The sequence below is a fragment of the Tetrao urogallus genome (genome assembly GCF_951394365.1).
Source record: "Tetrao urogallus genome assembly, chromosome: 5".
Lineage (NCBI taxonomy): Eukaryota > Metazoa > Chordata > Aves > Galliformes > Phasianidae > Tetrao > Tetrao urogallus.
Window position 1 is genome coordinate 17,811,170 of NC_136818.1, and position 23,695 is coordinate 17,834,864.

The 23,695-nt window shown below is 38.0% G+C and overlaps 1 protein-coding gene across 1 annotated transcript; it reads left to right on the forward strand.

The window, feature by feature from the left end:
- On the forward strand, positions 1-23,695 carry PALMD (palmdelphin; the record flags this gene model as incomplete). The annotated part of the gene is made up of 8 exons (XM_079536480.1): positions 1-48; positions 3,561-3,641; positions 7,420-7,550; positions 16,235-16,349; positions 17,178-17,211; positions 17,298-17,408; positions 18,106-19,191; positions 23,652-23,695. The coding sequence occupies exons 1-8, from the start codon at positions 4-6 to the stop codon at positions 23,693-23,695; spliced, it is 1,647 nt and encodes a 548-aa protein (XP_079392606.1). The 5' UTR covers positions 1-3.

Genomic DNA, 23,695 nt, shown 5'->3' on the forward strand with positions numbered 1-23,695 from the left:
AGAATGGACGAAACTGAATTGCTGAAGGAAAGACTCCAGGCCATAACAGTAAGTGCTTATAGTTCTAACTTGCTTTTAAAAATCAGCTTAGAAACAATGTATTAATGAGTCACTGTGCATTTCCTGAAGAATGTTTCACATCAGAAAGAAAAAAATACATTCTCTAGAAATTCTTTCATTTTGATCCTGGTTTATGAGCTATTGATCAAGACAGCTAAGTTGCCTGCACTGATCTTACTACTGATTGTGTTACACTTTCAAATTGAATTTAAAGTAGTGAAAGTACGTGTACAAGCTGCTACTGGACAGTCTAAAATACGTATTGCTATCATCACAATCGAATGTTTGCTTGAAGGACAGCAGGTCAAAAGACAGATAGAGAATTCCAGAACAACTCAGTTTTACTATTTCACAAAATGGAGAGGTGAAAGATTTTCCTTTCTGCATTTTGGAATTAAACAAAATTGCTGAACTCATGCTCTACCTTAAAAAGAAAAAAAGAGAAGCTCAAATTAAGCAAATTCCTACCTGTCGTTTTCCAAAGGGGGAAAAATAAGGGCTGAGTGAAATTAAAACTGAAGACTTAAAATCATTTCTGTTTCTGAAGGGGAATTTACTTCAGAAGTCTGTGTTTTGAATAAACTACTGAGTTATTAAAAAAAAAATATATATATATATATACACACACATACATTTAAAGTGACTCTGAAAATCAATGGCTAAATCCAAATTCTCCTCTGATTTCATCTCCACTCCAAACTATTCAGTTGCCAAAGTATTAAACAGAATTTGGCAAAATTAAAAACAAAACTCATTAGAACTGAAAGGTGTGAGAACTCAGTATCTACAGGAGTTGAATAAGATTGAGATTGTCTTTAATAGATAACAACTGATAAAAAGAAGTAGGTCCATTTATCATATTTACTGATTGAAACCCACAATAAGGTCATTTGAAATGTTCGGGGGGGGGAAGGAGAGGGGGGTCAGTTAGATAATTTTGTTTGTTTACTCTAACGGTGTTTAAACCCAACTCATAACCTGGACTTTGTCTCTAGTGTACAGGCTCAAAAGATAAGAAATGTTTTAGAGCTGCAGAGAAGAAATCCAGGCCTTGCAGTATTTTAATACTTCCTGGTATCTGTCAGGACAAAAGGGGCAGCACTCTGCCAAGGATTTCTGTGCACATAACAAGGCTAGCATCCTTTGTCTGCAACTTTGCTACCAGAGGAATACTGGATTTTGTATATGTGTGTATATATGTATATATATATATATATATATATATATATATATATATATATATACACACACACAAATACACACACACATTTTTATATATGTGTATATATACATATATGTATATACACACACACACACATCTATATATATATATAAAATTAGAAGTCTGTGGCAGCTTCCAGTGTCTTACAGGAATTCATGCTTGGATTCTGGCCACAATTTCATTTATTACACCTGCTGCATAAACTATTTGCTCTCTAATTTGGTAGATGTCCATCAATTCGTAACATTTAATTGAAACAACTCAGGGCATTTGCTTCAGTGTACTGCAGAAATGAAAGATCTTAAAGTGAAGTTATCATCAGCTTCGAGAATCAACAGTTTGAGTTGTGCAAGAATATGATACACTTTGAGAGCAAGTTATTCCATGGCTTTAGGAAGATGTTTCCCAAACAACCTATCTTAAAATCTGAAGAGCTACCAACAAAATGTTCATTGTATAAGATCTAAAAGAGGATAGCAAAGGGGACTTGGGTGTACATAGCAGTAGACAACACTTGCAATAAAAGCTAATTGGTTTCTGCTGTTAAGTGTCTGACTTGCTTACAGCATATGACTCTCACAGCCACTAGGGGGCTTCAAATTCTTTCATGTCTTCTGTGTGTACCACAGCAATAAGCAAAAACCCATTGTTTCCAAATTTTGATACTCTCATGCTCTGGAAAGAAACACTTGTAGCTTCCATGTGCTCTCTTCGTGGAGACTGTCATATCTTAAAATAAAACCATAGTGTTTGCTGTAGCAAACACACTGAGGAAAAACAAGCAACCCTAGGCTCAATCCTCTCTCAAATACTCCTTCCTACAGGAAAAATGAATAACAATAGAAACACTTAAAGATTATAATTACAATATTTCTGCTGTCTTACGCCACTAGACATGCACATCCATACCTCCAGGTAAGACCTCTCAATAACCAAGCACCACTTCTTGAAAGCGACATGAAAGCAAAACATGTTTGCTAGAACGTGAGCTGCTCTATTGGCTTTAATAGCATATGGCATCTGCCACAGGACCAAGCACACCAACATAGGCATAGCTATGGAAGGGTACCACAAACTTGCAGACTTGGCACACAAGATAGCTAGAAAGACACCGCTCCGTAGGCGCGTTTCCGTTTCTTTCAGAAAGGCCCACTTTGAAACATGATTCTTTACAGTCAAAAGTGAAGAAGTCCTACATGTTTCAGTAGGAGTGAAAATTAGGACAAAAGATCAAGTTTTAAATTACACTGATGTGCAAGCAAAGTGATTAAGCAGCTTTTTCCAAATAAGTAAATCTTGGCCATATTAACCCAAGAGCATGAGTGAACTTCCATTCAGAAGCACAGCGTGGAGTTCAGAGGAAGCATGGATCCCTTAGGTACATAGGGGCAAACATCTACTGCACCGTATGAGTAGTCAAAACTTTGTACAGCAAGATGTCATTTGTAGACTACGTTTCACACAGTGCACTGTAGGAAGTGTCATGTAATGTTCTAAAATTTATTCTGGCAACACAGGGTTTGCATGCTCTACATCTCTTGAATTTAGCTTCTGGCATTGGATCTTCAGCTTTCTTTGACTAACTATACAAAAGACAACATATTTCAACCTATTTTGTATGGATAATTGTGTAATAGGTGCTTATTACCAACTAGGAAAATTAAAATACAGCTAGAACACTGAAGGACAGAAGTAGAAAAATTCAGGAGAAAAAATACAGAATGGAAAAGTAGTGTATCACTCTAACAAGAGGAACAGACAAAAGAACCCTTTACTGAACAGGTTTCTAATTTTATACTCAGTTATAATGCAGATACCTTCAAAATAATTTCTTTCAGTGCAGAATTTTTATGTACTACTTCGCATTTCAAACTGCAGACTCTTAGCACATATCTCCACTAATATTTATTGGACATTTAAATTAACTTGGAATGTTTTTAATACTATAAATCAAGAGTTCATTCTCTGGCTAGAAACCTTATCCAAGACTTTACTTTCTTTAAATATTGTATCAGTCTGTAAACACAAGTTCTTGTCATGCTTCACTCAACTAACGATCAGTTATTTAAAGGCCAATTATACACTGAGATCAGGAATATTTCCTAACTAAGGAAAGGTGTGAAGGTCAAAGAATAGATTATATATCTCCAAAACATCAGCTCTTGAATAAACTGTCTCTTAAGAGGGATGCATTAGTCTTTATTCTCATCATCCTAACAAACGAGACACACTCTTTTTAGCACCAAGTAAACCATTCTTCTGTTCTCTTAAATTGTAGGACAAAAGAAAACTGCAAGAAGAAATTGCACAGAAGCGTCGAAAAATAGAAGAGGAAAAACTGAAACACCAGCATTTAAAGGTAAGTTGCTGGATTTATATAATTAAAGACACAGCTTTAAGTTGTTCAACTTGAATAAGAGTTTTGGAATGCAAATCTCCATGCATTTAAGTCATGGTTTTACTATCAAATTTTCAGGGCTTTCTGAAATCTTGGCAGGACTCCATTTGACTCTAATAAGCATCAAGTTTTGGTGATAAATAAATGAACGTAAATCATACTTAAAAGCTAATGCTACTCAGTCACTTTTATGGCATAAAATGAGATCCAAATCAGAAAATTCACAGCTGAAAATTAAGCCTCACATTTCAGACTAGATATTTTCACTCCCTAATTCCACTACAGCAACCTCACTTAGTATGGAAAATGGCATAATCAGGAGGTATAATTGAACTATTTTGTTTTCAGGCAGAGGGAGAAGAAAAAAAAAAAATCCTATTTTTGTTTCTAGAAATAGGCAATTATGGTATTTTAAATGCACTATTATGTAGGAGGAGATAAAGTTTTTCAAGCAAGACGTGGAATGCAGTATTTAGGGTGTGGCACATCTCATTGAGCATTTTTAAAACATAATCCCCTTCAAAACAGACACCTGCTCCCAGGTTTCATCTACCCTCTCTTTTCTGTCAAGCCAAGTTATACTATGTTAGTTTACTGGGACAGGCAAGCCAATGAGAAAGTGCTTCATGCTTAGGGTTTTATTGCAAGATAGTGACTGTGAGTACACACAGTCGTATAATTTATTACCTAAGTGAGAAAGGAATATCTTCCAAATCTCATAACAGTCACAAAATTGTGACTAATAATGAACATGTGTCTGTCTTCCTCCTCATGTATAGAGTGCTGCAATTTATATTTCAAGTTTGACTTATTAATTCAAAATAATTCATTCTTCTTAAAAGAAAGGACACAGAGTTATCTGTTTGGACATCCCCCTATTCATCACTACTGTTTTTAACAGAACACAAGAGTGATGACCTAACTCCCACTGTTACACAGATCACAGAATCATAGAAGGGCCTGGGTTGACAAGGACCATAATGATCATCTAGTTTCAACCCCCTGCTATGTGCAGGGTCACCAACCACTGGACCAGGCTGCCCAGAGCCACATCCAGCTTCCAGGGAGGCATTTGTTTCTCTCAGCAAACTGTTAAGATAAACTGCTGTTACAATGTGAGAGTAAAGCCTGCAAATTCAAAACACCTGTGCCTTCCAAAGGCACAGCTGAAACCTTTCAGGGTTGGTTCAACCTTGTCAAGAATTAATTACAGTGGACTTAACCCAGCAGCACATTTAGGACATCATTCACAGAATTTGCATACATTAGTCACAATGAACCACAGAAGAAAAGGATCACTTTCCAGAATTCAGGACATTTCCATGGTCTTGTCGGATCAGAGTGTATAAGCATCTTTTTCCTTGGAAGTAACAAGACCTGTATGAAATGTGCTTTCATATTAGAGCTATAACATGGTAAAGCACGCACAACCTAGTACTGCACTGAAGATGCTTTACAGCAGAAGGAAATGCTGTCAGCAGAAAAATAAAAACCTGACAGCACAACTGTGCCAGTGCTTCTGCAGAGCAGCCCTCTCTGACAAACACCTAAAAGTTCTATGTTGTTCAAAGGGTGTTTCTGCTATGTAACATGTCACTCTTCCAGATGCAGCTAAGAAAATTTGTGGAATTTCATGATATGTAGTTGTGAGCAGCAGCAAACTATTCTAGGAAAATGCAAAAATAACACCACAGTGTTACATCTGCATTTAGGGAATTTGTTTTCTTGGGTCTAACCTGAAAACACATATTTTATTGATTTGATTTCAAGGGATATTATCAGTTTCTGAGGACTACAGTATCAGCCTTGCTGCAGTTTTCACAAGGCATTAGAGATTTATTTTTTTGACTCATCAGAGCAAAACTGTCAGTTCCCAGCAGGATTAAAATCTCCTATTTCCAGGAGTACTTCCTAACACTAAAATCTATACTTTGACTCAGAGGTGATAGCTGTGCTCCCTCTGACTTGGGAGAGGGATATTTTTTGTGATCAATAAGAATTATGCCAATACCAAATTACAAGCCTCTACCAGATCGGGTAAAACCACCCCATTAAAATATTTGCAACTTTCATTTGAGCCTAAAATACCGTTGCCATGAAGTTGGAAAAGGCTGCCGAGGAAACCCAGGGTCAAGGCTCAAGACTGAATTCTTCAGCAGCCTCTGCTTCCTGCAGATATCCTAGGATCCAGCGTTGTGAGGCAATACTGTCCTGCAGGGCTAGCGTGTCTGTAAGCACTGCTCCTAATTGCTGCAAAATAATACTACCAAGGAGTGCCACAGTTCCCAACAAGCCTGTTATACCTGCAGTTTCTATCAGAACAGCTGTCACACACAAAGCCAGTTGAAAATGTGCATTTAACTGCAGTAAGGTTCCATATGCATCCTCTACCACCAGCTGGGTCTCAGTAATAACCTCACATGAAACCTCACAGCAAAAAGACAAGGAAGAAGTGTTCTAAATAATTCAGTGTGCAGGAGGCAGGTAGAGACCCCAGCTAACCCTCCAAGAAGCTATGAGAGTAACACAGATTTCTCGCTAGTGCTACTCTTCCTCAAAGCTGCAGTGGTCAAAATCCAATTTAGTCTTCAGCCTTATCCTACAATTAACAAAGCTACAAAGAGGGATAAAAAGAAAAAAACAAAAACATGGCTATCAGACAGCTCAAGAAATCTAAATTGCAAAGAGAAATCAGAGTTAATTAAAAGCCTTATATGCATACTTTTTCCCTCTTATTGAAGAAGTTTCACTGAAGAGCTCTGGCTCTTCTTCCCTAAGGCAGACCTGGATTTATATTCTCAAGTTAACTGAAGGAAGGGAAAAGAAAGAAAGCTTGGCTTACAACCTCTAACCTACCAATTTGAAGTTTATCTCCATTAATATTTCTCTCCCCAAAAGTAACTGAACTATGGAATTACTTTCACATGCAACTGTTGATGTTGTGGAGTGGCCATAAGAATCGGTGTGTACAGCCAGATTTTTCAGAATTTGAAAACAGATCTACTTAGCTAGACTATATACATACACATGCAAGACACTTATTTACAAGCCACTACTGTACAAAAATCTCCACAGGCACTAAACAGATCAGAGCATAGATATGTGACCCCTGAACTGACCCAAGAGTAGGGATTCTAAACATGTAGGAGGTCTGCAGGTACATTAACCAGATATCAACATCACAGGCTTCACATTTTCAGTCCCACTCTTCACCAGATAAAATACTTAATCACCCAAGTTCTCTATAAACTCAGGAGATATCATTGCATCACTGACTCCCTGTAGATCTCTTCTCCCCACCCCATACAATCTCATTTACAGAAGCTTTTCATCTTTTATCAGCATTTGTGTAGCACCATCAGTCAAGGAACCAGGTGACTTCTGACTGAAGCCTTCTGCGTGAGTCTGTAACATGTATGCTTTGACCCAAACTTTTACTTTACTAAGTGGTGCTCTGACCTTCAGAAATATTAATCTGTTACAGGTAGCAACTGATACCCTCCACCTTTTCACTGGATGAACAAATCAAATGTGACAGTGTTCTTACTGAATTTGTTTTTAAGTCAACCTTGAAACATGGCATCTTCAGTTGTGTTTGTTTTTTTTCAGTGGCATTTGCCCCTTCACCCCTTGCCTTATGCTAGATACAGCACAAAAACACATCTATGACAGCAAGATAAATACAATAAACTTCTGATTAGCCCAGTTTTTAAAGTACAACTCTATTTTTCCCCATCAGAAAAAGGCATTACGAGAAAAATGGCTCTTGGATGGCTTCAGTTCTCTCACACCAAAAGAGCAGGAAGAAATGCAAAAGCAAAATCAAGAGGACCAACAGCAAACTCGTGAGCTGGAAGATGACATTTCCAGGTAGGGCAGTACCGCTGCCCCTCTGTCTGAGTTAAAATGGTCCTTCCTTAAAAATCTCTCTCTTCCTTGTGAAAGATTACAGTGTCAGTGAGGGCTAAATAGAAGTGGTTCGACGTGCAGCATAAAGCAACCTGCTCAATTTTCTGGTCAACTAAAATTAAGCCCACAAAACGCAGATTTCTATGTTGTGAATTTTCTTAAACTGCACAATATTTTGAAGAGTATTCCTTTCGTCATGCTGTACTTGATGGTAAGCCAATCACTGAGCGTGGTTTCACTTTGAGATAGACGTTATTAAATCAAAATTTTGAAATAACAGTAAGTCACGTAAGAAGTTCTGTTTCAGTAGATCCTGCACAACTTTTTGTACCTGACTTCTTCCAGAACTCAGCACTTCTGACCAGTACGAGCTGCCTAGCTTGCCTATCACTTGTCTTATTCTTGCATATCTTCCATACTGTTGTGTCCTCACTTTAACCCCAGAAGTCTGTCGCAGTGAAGGTCCTTCTTGTAACCTTTATAAAAATGCCACTATAAATCTCATTCCATCGTGCTGCCCTCCCACACAGGGCCGAATTTGAACCACACAGGCAGTTCCTCATCTCCTTCCTTTATTTACTATGGATGTAATTGTGGATGCTTTTAGGCAAAGGTAGCTTTTCCCAAAAACAGAAAGGCTCAACACACAGAACAGATCCAGGCACACCAACGGGTACTTCCCATTAGCAACCACTGCCAAGTGGAAACGTTTCTGTTGTTTTAGATTCAGAAAAGAATCATCATCCTTATTTCTTACTCTTTCAGTTCAGTGGTGCCTTCCTCCATGCTCTCCTCTCCCTCCACTGTCCTCTTACACACTTCTGGCAAACCTGTCACGTCCATCTCTCTAATGCAAATGATAATTCTGGTTCCCATTTGTCCTATAATTAAGCTGACTTCTTGCTAGAAAACATTTATCAACAGAGCTTTTCAGGTACCTCTGCAGAATTTTTGTTGGAGCAGTAGAAAACAGACAGTGTGGACAGTGTGCTCTGGAAAACATCCCCAGAGGTGGTGATTATAAAGATGTGAGATGAGTCCCCATGACAGTGTGATCACCAGGAAAAGGAGATGTGTGGGGAAGGGCTGGCCTCAGAGTGGCAGGGAAGTTGCACAAAGCAGGCAGCTGCTCTGCACCAGCCCACTGGCAGCTCAGTGCTTCTCTGAGTACTAAGGAGGATAGACTAGATTTTAAAAAAATGCTACGACTTTGAGTAAGAGCTGGACATGTAGCTGAAGTCTCCTTTGTGCACTAATAATTTTGGTGAGGAGGGTTTGTTTTTTTTGAAGTCATGATCCAGATTTGGTGTGTGGATTGTTGTGGGAAGGATAATATCAGCAGAATTAAATATAATCTACTCTGCTGCCAATTAATTCGATGACACCTAAGAAAACAAGCAATGCTGCTACAATGGAGGTCTGTAAATGTTCGAAAGTTTTCTTTTTCAGTAGCATGGACTTCTGATACATGCACCTCCTTATTGAACATTGAAGTATTTATTTCATCAGGAAAGGTACTAATCTCCAGCATTTAAGTCTAATCTGTTACCTGATAACATACTTCAGGGACGCCCCACACCCAAGTCATTGTAATTGAGCTGCCTCCTAGTAACACTGGTAGCAAACTCCCCCATCCTATTTCTGGGAAGACTTGGAAAGCTGGTTTGAGACTTAAAAACCATCCTATCATACTAGTCAAGAGATTTCAGCAAAAAGAGCTGAAGATCATACATAGTCATATATAATGTCTTCGTAACATCTCAGAATCCTGAGTTTCTAGCTATAGTTGAAGAGTCTTTTAAAGCTTGTCTTGTAATTGTTGTTTTGTCTTCAGTTTGGTGCTGTTAATTTCTATTTGTGCTGTTTCTAGTTTTAATCTTCTACCGTGCCCATGCTTCTCTGAATGCATACACCTTACTTCTCTGAATGCAGCCATATAAGCTATTTATAGCCTGAGTAGAATTTATCACAGTTACAAATAGAAAACAGTAATCAAAATAGAACTTCAAAACTGAAAATCTCCTTTAATTTGTAGGGGTACATTAACAGGCAGATTTAGGTTCTCTGTTTTAATTCCACATTGGAGTTGAGAAGGATAATACATTTTTGAAGTTTACCTGAATTAGAAGCTTCTAAATACTTTAGAAGGTGGTCAAAGGCATTGAAAAGAGTCTAAACACATTATGCTTTAAGGAAAGAAAAATAAGAGTGCCAAGCCATTCATTTGTACTTGATTGCTTACTTAAATGACGTGTATATTTTACATATGTATGCACACACAAATGTAAGATGCCAAGGGCTGGCTGCAGACTCACTGTGAATGGGAAGGCTGTCTGCTTAGTACTGCATCACATAAGCACACAAGTTACACCAAACAAGTATAAGATGAAGTTCCTGAGCTCATAAACTTAGTATATGCCTGAGCCTGTACTAGCCTAACTATAGAAATGTGTCTGATACATCCCTACTTGAATTTTTGCCAGAGACTTGATTGACATTGTCTGGAAAAATAAAAGCACCTTTTCCTTGTAGGCCAAATGCAGGGATGCCAGTTTTGTTTTGTTACTTTTTTTTTTTTTTTTTTTTTTTTTTTTAAACTGCCTCCTATTTATAATCCTGCACTTAAGAGAAATCATAAAGCATCTTTTCCTGCATAATCATACAGCTTGGGTCGGAACAAACCTTAAAGCCCATTTAGTTCTCATCCCCTGCTGTGGGCTGGTCCCACACCATCCACCCACCACGTCAAGCTGCCCACGGTCCCATCCAATTCAGCCTTGGTCATCTCCAAAGATGAAACATCCACAGCTACTTCGTGCAAATGAAAACAAACAATGTTTTTGTATCTAGATGGCTGAGATTTCAACCATAAACCAGCAATGTAAATAATGATGAAAATGAAGTATCTGACTTGCATAACTGTACATTAAATGTTAAATGTTTGATTGCATATGCTGGCCTTTCTCTTCCTATTACAAACATAGTTTATTTTTTTACAAAAATAAGGCTACTTATTTTACTACACTGGCTTACTGAAACTTCTGAATGTTTCATAGTATTTTTAGAATTGATTGTTTCTCCATGGTTAATTAAATATTTCCACAACCACCTGCTGTTAATATCAGTATCATCAACTAACTTGTCTTACTTGCGAGCTTCTCCTGGCAAGCTCACCCACTCTGCACCTCCTTAAAAAGACTCCTAACTCTAGAAATAGCTCATAGCTCATTCATTTGGAGTGAAATGCATCAGACAACTGATAAACATAAAATGTAAAAAAATAACCGAAAATGTAACAGAAAATGACAGTCTTCGCTTTTACAATAAGAAACCTCCCAAGTACAACAAAGTGATATGTAGCAAGTATTTCCATCTGTCATGGATGCGTTTTGCAGTACAGCAAACAGAAAATAATTAGTGTTGATGGTAACCAGAAAAAAAGTGCACCAAACAACAGCCAAGACAGAGCTCAAGATAAATCTGCATCCTGGAAATGAGAATCAGTGCAGAAATGCACTGACCAATTCCTGACCATGGACTTAACAATGGAGAAACACTACTGAAACAATCAGCAGTGGAAAAGGAGTTTATACCACTGTTGAAGTTATAAGAACAGTTTAGATGTTTCTTTTCCTAGCAAGACCTTTAAACAATTTCATTATTGTTATATTTACTCCCATTACTAAGTAATCAGTACACCTTAGAGACTTTGACAACTTTTATCCTCATGCTATACAGAGGAGTTCAGCAAGAATATTAGATTTTATGTATGAAGAATGAAGAGAGAACAGATCTTGAATCACATGAAAACTCTCTGAACTAACAGGTTAAGCAGATTTATTCTTATCAAACACATAGACCTATGAATTATACTTTTGCCAGTGTTCAGTAGTTTCTGGCAACAGCCTCTACAGAAGCATCTGTGCAGTCTTTCCAGGTACCATGTCTTGTTGTTCAGACCCCACTCAGTTTCAAACCAGTCAGAGACACGAAAAGCTAATAACATCAAGTCCAAGTCAAGTGAACAAAGTCCACTAAGTCACAAAACATAACTGCAACCACACATGCACAATACTTTTGTTGTACCATAGATAGCACTCAAGCTAGCAGAAGCCTGCCTGATTTCGCACACATTAAATGAAGTCACATCTCTGAACAAAGTCAGAAATTGCTATACTGTTCATGTATATACTTGTCAAGCAGTAAAAACAAGGCATATCGAGAAGCTCAATGGAATTCTTTCTACCACGCCTTTGATTATTATGTTTCACTGTTGCTTCAAGTAGATCCTGACCACTCTGATAATTATTCTGTTTTTCCAGTTTCAATGTTCAAAAAAAAAAAAAAGCTTTAAAGATTTTTTCCCAGTACCCACATAACAGCCTGTTTCTTTCTACTGAGAGAATTGCTTGCAGTTGTAGGCATGTTATTCCCAACAGAGGCGTTTCTTTCACCTTCTTAAATAGGCCCCCATTTTGAAATAATCTTTACTTGGATGTCAAATAGAGTTTGCATTTATGTACTAATCAGTTAGGATTTGGGCATTTCAAGATAAAAGGGAAGGTTCTATTCTTTGTATCGACAATAAAACAGTGAATAGAGGGTAGCCTGTGTCACCTTACAGTAGCTCAGCACTCTGGCTACAGACAGAAACAACACTTACACCATCTCTTCCTCTCACCATCTTTATATGGTGCAGCTCATAATCAGCCATGTGTGCATGGCTCATGTCAGGGAATACAGTGAACGAAGAATCAGTCTCGTTTTATCACTTGATTTGCAGCAAAGAACGTTCATTCTTGACAGAATTAGTCACTAAACAGCAACTTGTAACTAAGGACTACTCATCTAGTTCGTAATGTGATACCTGAAGGCAGGCTAATGGTGCATAGACTCCAGAGCTGTTACAAGGAAGCGTTTGACTCACCTCAAAACATGCAAGGACTTGCTAAGCTGCTTTTTCTCCTTGGTCTGGTATCCTGCTATCTGCATTTTACCTGTACACCTTTTTCTTCTAGAGAGGCAGTGGTGTCAACTGCAACAGATGAGCTGGTAGCCAGTAGCAGTCAAGTATACACTGTAGTATTTCTAATTCAGCTACTGATTTGGCAGAGGAACCTACAACTTAGAAACTCAGCTTCTAAAGCCCCTTGCTTAACCCGGCTCTGTATTACTTACTCTCCCCTCTAAAATAACTTACCATCCATAAGATTGATTGCGTACAGTAACTACATCATACTTAATTCACCTGCAAGATGCAGCAGCTCTTTCAAAGGATTTATTGTAAATAATAACCGGTGCAGCTGCTAGAACCTTTCAAAACACAAACTGTGATTAACTACGAAATACCCTGAATCAATGACATTTTTAGGAAGTTTCTAAAGACTTAAATGCTAGAAAGAGATAAGTCAAACTTTTCCACTGTATGAAGTCAAAAGGACTTTGATTTCTTTGAATTAGCATGCATGCAAACAATATCCTCTGAAAACGAACCAAGAAGTTATTTACATCTTAATACTGGTAGCATGTATAAAAGAGACAAGTTCTCATTGCAATATTCCACACAGAGAGAGAGGTACAGTTCTTCCTTAGCCCCACTGAGCACTGAATTAGTCTTTATTTTTCCCCTCAGTATATCTTTCCAGGATTTCTCTTCTACCTGTGTCTAGCAGCAATTAGAGTTCAGAGTACAGCAAAACTTAATGATCCTTTGGTTCATTATGCTTCTGAACTTTTATAAACATCTTTGGCATTATAATATTGCAATCAAGTCTCTGGTAAAAATACATTTTAAAATATTAGATACTTCTTTATAAGTGCAGAAACATGGTACAGTCATTGCATTAGTTTCTTTCATAGAGTTGCAAGGGTATTTTGTTTTTTTCTTAATTTCATCCTGAACATGCTATTCTTCACATCACAGTTTTAAGGTCTGAGATACCATTTTTGTGTTTAAAAAAAAAAAAAAAAAAAAAAAAAAAAAAAAAAAAAAAAAAGATTCTCACCAGCAGCTAAAAAACAAAACAAAACAAAAACAAAAATCTATTGGCACAGTTTCATGATTTTGAGTTTGAAAAGGCAAGAATCACAATGTTATTCAAACTCCTCAAATTATCATAGAGAAGTTAAATAATATTTCTCTGCTGGCTTGCATGTAACTACTGTGTCTGCTTACTGCTATAAAAAGAGGAGATTCCTTTTACTGATGTTGACTTTGGTAAGAATCAAAGAAGTAAAACAGTGCTTTCTTTTTCTAGCATTTTGGGATACAGTCTATCATATATTTTTAACTTCAGATATGATCATCTTATGATTAATCGTAGCATCTGTGATGTCATTTCCAGTTGCCTTAAACCTTCATTCACCAACTTCTGACAGATTCAAAAACAATGAGGGATGTTATTTCAGTCAAATACAAAACAGTCTGAAATTTGCTTTTGTTTTGTTTTTCCTTTAAGTTAAAACAAAAAAAAAAAAAAAAAATTCCAAAAAAGATAGAGATGAACAAGGATACTGAAGCTATACAGGAGATCAAGTTCCAGCTCAGAGCTGAATTAGGGACTTGATTCTGGACGGAGAAGCTACTTCCAAGATTACCAGGCTACAACACAAAGCTTCTATCTAAATCTCAACAAATACGTGCCTCAGCAGAATGAGCATCTTAACTACAAAAATGAAAAAATAAGGGACACCTCCCTAATATCATTGCCACTTAGTCACATCAGAGAAAAGAATTTGACCAAGATATTTTACCTTATAGGTTATACCTTGAATAGGCATAGATTTCTCCTTCTCATGTTTACAGAGACAAGATATTTTGTCCCAGACCTTCCTGACTAGAAGTGTTTCATCAAGCATCTTAGTGCTAAGAAAGTGAAAACGTTAGTAAGAGATACCTTAAAAATTTTACTTAGTGTACAAGAAACTGTATAGCATAGCTTAAGCATATAACAAATTGAGGAGAGAAAGGGAGCAGTAGCCCCTGTTAAGTAATGTACAGGTCAACGGCCCAAAAGAAATTCTGACTATTGAGCTTTGATCTTTTACATAATGAGAGCTTTTAAAGAAAATAACTTTGAGCCATGTCTTGACTGACAAGATACTTCTGATTTGTAATACTAAATGTGACTGATGAACCAAGTCCTGAATATCGTGCTGACCTAGAGAACTTGGAGTTAGTGTATTTGATATTAAGTTATAGGCTTGTAGTCTTTGTAAAGCAGTCACACTGACAAGACTTAGCTGCAATCAGAAAAAAAAATGAACCGTTAAAAGTTGTTTCTTAATGCAGAAAATGTCACATAAATGCACATTTTATCACCTGATGTGATATGTCAATGCTTATACGAACTACGCGATTTCTCATGCAAATGGATTTGTAATGCTTGTGAGGACATTACTTGAGCAGCACTGCAGACACAAACCTTCCAGGCTGTTTGTCCTGACAAATTAATCCACTGCAACTTACATTACTTCTGTTTTGCTGAAAATGAATGCTTTCCAGACATGATTTGAGCACTTCCCAGAGAATCACATACACAAGAAGTGATCAACAGCTAGGAAACAATCGCGTGGCTGCAAATGTCTTAGCTTACAAACCTAAGTGGAACTCTTAAAGCTAAGTGATTTTAAGTTTTTTAGACTAGACAAAAGCCTGTGTTGCTGTGAGAAATGCTGCAATAACTCTCTCAATCTCCCTCCCTCCAGCTTCAGGTCAGTATTATCTTGCATTTCTTCATCTCCAGAATCAAGCTTAAGCTTTTTCATCAGGCATTGGTTACATTCATTTCCTGAAATCCCAGAACTGACACTCACATACGCAAAACTGTAGAGACTTATCTTGCTGACTTTGAACCTACCTTCAGAAAGCCCTTTACCACTCTGGGTTACTGAGTTTTCATACTAGAAAGTTAGTTAAGTGCTATTTTACCTAATTTAACTCTACTAAGAGTACTTGCAGATGGTATTTTTGTTAATCAAACAAAGCCTTGCTATATCAGCATAATACCCATTTTCTCTCTCAGAAATATGGATGCAATGTTATTTCAATGGATAAAGGTGGTTCTGGTGGAATTACAGCTTCTATATTGCCTACAACATTCCTTTGCATGATCCTCCTGAAGTTTAATTTGTATACTAGAACATCACTAGAGGTGACCTACTATAGCTCTTTAGTTCTTGTCAACATTTACAATTGAAGAGTTAGCATTTTTTGATGCAAGTACACTTGCAGAATGAAGAAAAAAAGTCACAACCCTAGTGTCAGTAACTAGATTTGTTTCCTATATTGTAATTACACAGGAGACAATCAAATTCCTTGAGACAATGGAGAGAGAAAATTTGCTTAAAATGAGGAAATCCTGTGAGGGGGTATGTGTTCCTTACTTACTCCCTAATGAAAAATACATAATCTCACCCGCTGCTTTCACAGTGGGCTCAGAAGGAACCTGTAACACATACTTTTCTTTTTTTTTTTTTTTTTTTGAGAATACCTTCTGCTTTTTCTGAGGCATGTGAAATTCTAAGCTGATTCCATATCAGAGCGAGATTTACAGCTAGCCTTCCTAATGTCTGCATTCAACATTAACTGAATCTGCAATATTGCTCTCTACATGGTATTAAATCAAAATGAATTGCAATTGCAGACTGGAGAAGGAAATAGAGGCCCTTGAAAAAGAGGAAATTAAAGTCTCAGCTAAAGAAGAAGCTATTTTAATGAAACTTAAATCAGTTGAGAAAACAACAGAAGACATAATCAAGGTAAGTACCAAATTTACTCAAGACATAGAATGCACTAGACATTCATCGTCATAATTAAGGAAACAAGAACTAGCTAGATCACGTGAGTGGTCATGAACTTTTTTCTGAAGCAACAGTAGTTCAAACATAAAGAGGGGTTAAGAAATTATACTGTTCAAGTGCCCATGTTTCCATTTGCATTTTGGGGCAAGGGATGGAGGTCAGAAAGCAATTCATATTACTCATTCATAGCACATAACAAGAAAATAGCACTGCCACCAATCAGTAACATTGCACCACAGCAAAAGATAGTCATAATGATGCAGAGACCAACTTGCACTCCTTCAGGCAATGTGACTGGTTAAACCTCATCGAACTTTCCCCTTAGAGAGGGGAGAGTGAAACATTACCTAACATTATCATTCACTTTTGTCTAAAGGTCATTTTGATATTTCAAAACCTCAAAAAAAAAGTCCTGATGAAACTGAGCTTCATTTCTCCAGTTGTTCTTAACAATACACATACGCTTTAAAAATAAGATGAGAGTTACATAACTGGAACATCAAATTGTAGCCTTTGAGAATCATTGAAGACAACCAGTTTGGGCCACAGTGTGTGGCCGTCTCACTGTTAACTTTCTGATGCCTTATCTTACTTTGTGTGACTTGAGATCATATTAGGAAAGATGACAAAAAAAAATTCTTTCCCACATGCCATGATCCAGCTGAGCAGACTCCATCTTTAGGTACCTCTCATCGTGAAGTCATGTGTATAACTAGGCAGTGTTTTTCTTTACCTTGCAGTTTTGAAGTTGACTAATCCACATTTACCAATGATTCTCTTTCCTAGTCTGTGAAGATTGAAAGAGCAGGAATTGAAGGAGGTATGTTTACTCAAAAAACAATTCAAAAAAAAGGTTCTTATAGAAACCAGTAAAAAATGAATTCATAGTGGATCTTCTTTATTCAGAGGCAGCAGACTACATATATGCCAACATACCCGACCTTCCCAAGCATTTCAGACCTTCTGCACTGAGAAGAGCAGGTCACACTACCACCGATGACGAAGAAAAGAGAAAAGGTACTGCTCACCACTGACTGGAAAGGGTGCCAGTGTTTGCAAAAGCTTCCTAAACCTTGAATCTAATGAGCCTTAAGGAAAGAATAAGTATTATCAATACAGGACAATGCTCTTCTCAATGAAGCCATATTATGTTATCAGTGATGTCATCAAAACTGAGAGTTGGGACACTGGTGCACAGCTTGCACCTTTGAAACTGAGATCAAATGCTTTCAACACCGACACTTCCCTCTGGTAACTTATTCCTCTACCTATCATAATTTTTAGTTTCCCCCTTCATGTTTTATAACCAGTAGTTACACCCATGGAGCAGCCAGTATCAAGTTATTATTTCTTCCTAGCCCCTTTGAGCGCCCAAAACTAATGTCGCATGTCAAGGTTTTTCAATTGCTATTGCCAAGTACACCACTAGAAGCCAACGTTAAATCTGGCTTTCTCAGTCAGTCACATCACAAATATTGGCTTTTCAGCAGCTTATTTTTCTCCAAGAGGTAAATCCAATAAGAAATATTTTCTCCAGTTCAAATTTTGACAGAAGAGGGAGATTCAAAATGAGAACCTAGTATATTGGTTACAGATGTTACACTTTTACATGTTTTCCAATTCAGTCTGACATTTATTCTGCATCAGTCAGGACTCTTCTATAACATCTCCCAGCTGCTTCATCATCAGATTAAGTACTTGTTTCTTTCAACAGCACTGTTTGCAATGGAAATGAAAGTTGAAAAAGACATGAAGACAGGTGAAAGCACAGTGTTGTCAACAATACCTCTTCCCTCAAACGAGTTTAAAGAGACAGGAATTAAAGTCTACGATGATGGTAGGAAGTCAGTATATGCAGTGTCCTCAAATGGCAGCACAACGCAAAATAGGATGGATGAACTTGCTCCTGTTGAGGTGGAAGACCTTCTAAGGCAGGCAAATGAAAAAAATTCCCAGTCTCCCACAGAGTATCATGAGCCTGTGTTTGCAAACAAGTTTTGCAGGCCAGTTACTCCTCAGAAAGACAAATTAATCTCTGGACTGAAACTGGAGGACACACACAAAGGAGAGATAAATGGATTCAGCAGTCAGACAGAATTTTCCCCTGTGGCAGAACCCTTTATACAGCAACACAAAGAGAACGGGCTTAATCTTCAAAAGGTAACACCAAAGTCTCCCTCTCCAATACTTTCGGATCCAGAGAAGAAAGTACATGTTAATCCTGAGAACAAGATGCTAGATAATGAGAAAAGTGCTGCACACGAGGAATTAAAAACTTTTCAGAATACAACAGAAATACAGGATGAAACAAGGCATTTAAGTTCCTGTCATCCTAATGAAGCATCCCCTGCACCTCAAGATGAGGAAGATGTTCATTACCGCATGGTCCAAGCTGTGCCATGTTACGTGGATGATTCAGAACCAGTTACAATGATTTTCATGGGTTATCAGCGCATTGATGATGACGACACAGAAGCAGACCAGAAGTTGACGAGATATGATGGGCTTATCCGTGCAGAATTAGTTATCATTGATGATGACGATGATGACAGCAAATTTGAGAAACCATCATATCATCCTGTCGGCCACTACAGTCAGGTTTACCAGCCACCAAGCAGGAAAACCACAGAAGTCACACAGACAAACCCCGTGAGCAGCCTAGGCACAAACATGAACAATGCACCCCACAAAAATTCCATCTCCCTACGAGAACAAGAAGAACGCTTAAGCTCACCTACAGACCATGTTCATCTTCAGAGCCAGGTGCCTGGAGATGGTACTGAAGATCCTTCACTAACAGGTAACAGAAAAAGAAAATCATGCCGCTGCTGTTCACTTATGTAGCAAAGTGATACTATTCTATCTGGTAACAGCCACTTCACTTCAGTACTTCAATTAATGGACCAATACACAATTGTTAATCATTTCCTTGCTCTTTTGTTAACAAATTCTAATCTGCATTTTAGTACTGCTCAATTTCATCTTCAGCAATGCACTAGTTACCATATCCAATTTCTGGGGGCGATAACTACCACCAATCTCAAAAAAGAATTTCTGTGATTTTCACAGATCAGAAGTGGTCCTACTTAAAGTTACAGTTAAAGGATTCATTAATACTACCTCAGTTAGAAAGATAGTTTTCATTTCTACTAGGTCTAACAGCACTGCTTTTTAACGCTGTCTTACTGCAATTTTTTTGTGCCTATCTGCATTCTTTGTACTTCCCACATAATCTAAATTGCACGTTAAATCAGAAAGACTATTTAAAAACAAGCCATACCTAGCATTTTTTCTGAAATCAACATTTCCGGCCTCGCCTTAACAACACCTATGCAAGTTTTAACTTTTTTTGTTGACTTTAACCTAATCTTTATAGGTTCTGAGAAATGATGAAAGTTTACCTTCCTACATTTGGTTAGTCAACAGTATTATTTCTTAACACTTTATTATCTAGTCACATTCAGATGTCTGTTTCCTACTACTAAGTTTTATAATAAAAGGCTGAAAGAATAACAGCAAGAAAGATTGAAAGAAAAATAGCATACTTATGCTGTAGTTTAAAGCATATAATTAAACTGTATTTAAGAGTATTTACAGATCAAATTTCAGATAGCAATCATATTCCACACTAAGAAAAAAAACCATTGAGTTGGAGGCCAGATAGGGAGGCCAGAAGATCTGATTCTGTATTCTCTTCCTCTGTTCTCTTCACACGTATATTCTCAGTAATTTTTCAATTTAGAAGTGAAAGTACAAGGCCCTGCCTAGTAGTAGTAGACTAGTATTTATTTACAATAAAAGCAAAGCCAAAAATCAGGCATTGGATATCAAAGGAATTTCAAGTATTTGTGCAACTGTCTGCACTGATAGGGAAAAGCTGTTAATCAGCGCTCTCAAATTAGGAGCATCAACAACATCATGCAGTCATGCACAACACAGCTTGAAATACCAGCAGTGCTGCCCAGCACTTCTGATCAATCAGGTCACTGAATTTTCTATCACTCAGAAGGACCTTTGCTTCCCTCAAGCACCAATTCTGCTACCTGTGTGCTTTCCCCAAATCCCCTAGGAGCAAAAGCTGTTGCCAACAGTTCTATGCCAGCAGCTGAAAGCAGCAGTGGCCAGCCACAGGCAAGATAGGCCTTTCCACAGCAACTGCTCCAGCACATTATTCTGGAGAGTCAGTCTCTTAATTATCCTCCATCGCATATCTATAGATAGAATAGAGAGAGAGAATCCACGCTCCACCCCCCCCCCCCCCCCCCCCTCCATCTAGAAGCTGGTTGCTATCAAAACAATTCATCCTACAGCCTGCTCTGTGGAATAGACCCCGGGAAAGTGGTTTCCAAGAAGTAACCACAAACCACAAGTACTGTAATGCAACGGAAAGCACAACAATGCCAGCAGAGGGACAAAGTCCTAGGCAGCAGCAAGGGAGGACTTGCTTAAACGCAACAGTCCTGGGCACAGAAACAAAGAAAAGAGGCTGCTTACCTTCAGAAAGCCTCAGATAGGCATGGATCTCCAGTGAAATACCCTTGCCTCCATTGCCAGCCCTTAAATGAGGTCTGAAAGGGGTGGACCCTGGTCCTACCCCTTTCAGTCACTCAGGGTCATTGCACACACCTGGGCTTCCCTTGGTTGGCCCTACCTTCCACCAGGTGCTCAATCACTTGTGACTTAGCATTTCTGCTACAAGTTCCATTCAGACAAACAAGTTAGCTGAAAAGTTAGCTGAGCACCTCTGCCTGTAACAATCTTTGCCTATTTTTATCTCCCAGAAAAAAAAACTTTCGAAGCTTCATTTTTCCCTGCCACTCAGTCTCTGAACAGTCTTTTTTGGAATCTTGTGGAAAACTAGTGCTGACTTTAGAGGAAGAGGCAAACATAGCAAAGATATTTGGAAACTTCTATCAATTTCTGTTGTTCTTACCCACTTATTTACAATTACTATGCCAAAGAGAATACAGCAATTTATGAAAAATCATGGTTCCAATTAATAGTAATTAAGGCAATGGCATCAAGGTAAAAATACACCCCAGTATTCAGCACTGCCTCCAGCTGAGTGCCTCGAAGTTCCCAGTGGCCTACGGAACTAAGCCATTTTCCTCTTTGTCCCTTCACCTACTTATCATCACTCCTCAAGGCATTTTGATCTCTGGAAAAAGCCAGGAAATGACTCAATTTTTCCTAAGCAGTCCCATAATCCTATTGCTACTTGTAAAAATGAAACAAAACCAGGAAAGCCTCTTACTTTTAGAACAATGTATGACAAAGCATTGTTCCTTAAGAGGAAAAAAAAACACTGGTTTTCAAACCAGTCACTGATGCTTCAGCCTACTAGGTTCACCCTGCACACCACCAGTGAAAAGGAAAGAAATAAGATGATTTTTGGCCCCTCATCCTTCATTCCTAAAACAACAAGCTATAGAACAAAAGTAATCCTCTCCAAAATTCTGAAACGAAAGCTTTGGGAAGCAATTGTAGCATTTTAATATTAAACAGACACTGAAGGCTCTCAGAAGGAACAGAAAGCAAGAAAGCACAGGACAGGTTCCCTTATGTGACAATGTTGCTTTGGAAAAGAAATGAACCTTCAGAGGAAGTTACTGAAAAGCTAGTGATGGCAAAGGACAACTAGGAAGCAGAGAACATGTTCCATGTACCGGTCTAGACAGAGAAATCATGGGATCAAATAAGTAGTTTTCAGCGTGGCCCCAAGGCGGCAGACAAGAAGGACACTCTTCCATATGGTAGCAATTTTCAATTCCCTGTGAGCTTGGTACATGCTTTCAGAAATGCCAAAGTGAGAAGGATGGACACACTATAGTTATCCTGCTAGCATTTCATTTTATTAGAGTGTATTTTCTTTCTACTTAAGTGATGCAAATGTTTTGAAGATTAAATATTCACTATGGAAAATAAAAGCCCTTGTGAAGGAACAAGAGCTAGCATAATGGGTTAACTGGAAGAAGAAAAAAAAACCTGAAGCTGAATAAGCAGGAAAGCTCCCAGACAGTATACAGCAGTGTCTCATGTGAAGTGAAAGTGCAAGGCTTTTGGCAGGTATCTGGTTACATAAGCTAGCTTTATCACTGGAAGCTATGCAGCCTTGAAAACTGTGTAATTGTCCATTTGTGCTAAACACTGTGCAAGAAAACTTTTTAATAAAGAAAGTGTCCTGTGCACCACTTTCTTTTGTAGTGCTCTAAAAGGCAAAGCAATCAATAGTCCAGAGGCACATTTTTAAATGACATCTCAGACAAATTGTTCTCCCAACCCAACAAGCAAGATTCAAATCCTCTTGAATTCTTTGGTCTGCAGACAGTACTCAGTTCTTTGTAAGCCAAGCTTAACATCTCCAGTCCCATCACATAAGCTTACACACAGGTGTCTGTTGTTGCAAACCACAGAAGCTTCAGAGATCAAAACAGAATTTGAGCTGGACATTTGTTGACCTACATAAATCAAGTAAACAGCTGCTTTGACCTCCTTGTGTCCCAGTACACAGAGTGTAGGGAAGAGATGCTATTTTGGGGGACTCTTCAAACTACCAGGTCAGAGTGCTGAAGATTATTGCCACTGCATTCTCAGATCAACAGCTTAGTGGGGGAGGCTCTTACGTATCAAACGAAAGCATTATATTGCTGTTCTAAAAATAACCTTAACATTTAATCATCTGCCCGGCACTGTCACTTTCGAGCTAATCTACCTTATATCCAGCTACAGACTATAGCCATATTGATGTTTATACACATAAATTGCTCTGTCAGATTTAATTTGGGAATATGACTAACTGCCACCCTGACTCATTGCGCCAGGAAAAGGAAAGTTCTCTGAATATCAACATAAAAGAGAAAGGTTTCCAAGCAGTTACAGCTCCTGCTGAGGAGTTCAGTTTAAACAAAGGGTTTGTTTAATTATTCATGCATCCTTTTAATCTGCCAGCATCTTGTAAAGGACAATACCATCTGTCTGCAATGTGTTAGTGAAGGTAGCAAACGAAACAAGAGAGCTGTGCTAATTTTCAAGTAGCAATAATGGGATTTTTTTTTCTTAAATATATGCTCACTTTGCAATAAAGTAACCAGAACTAATGCCTTCTACTAATTTCTTTCTGTAACACTAAAACAATGCTTATTCTGCTGGATTCACCATTGGAGGTATGTGTATTCTTCATTATTCTAAATACAGTGATTTTAGTACCAGAAATATGAAGTTTGACTTAAAATAACACTGGCTTTGTTTTCTTTTTTTCAGCTCTGAGGATGAGAATGGCAAAGCTGGGGAAAAAGGTGATTTAA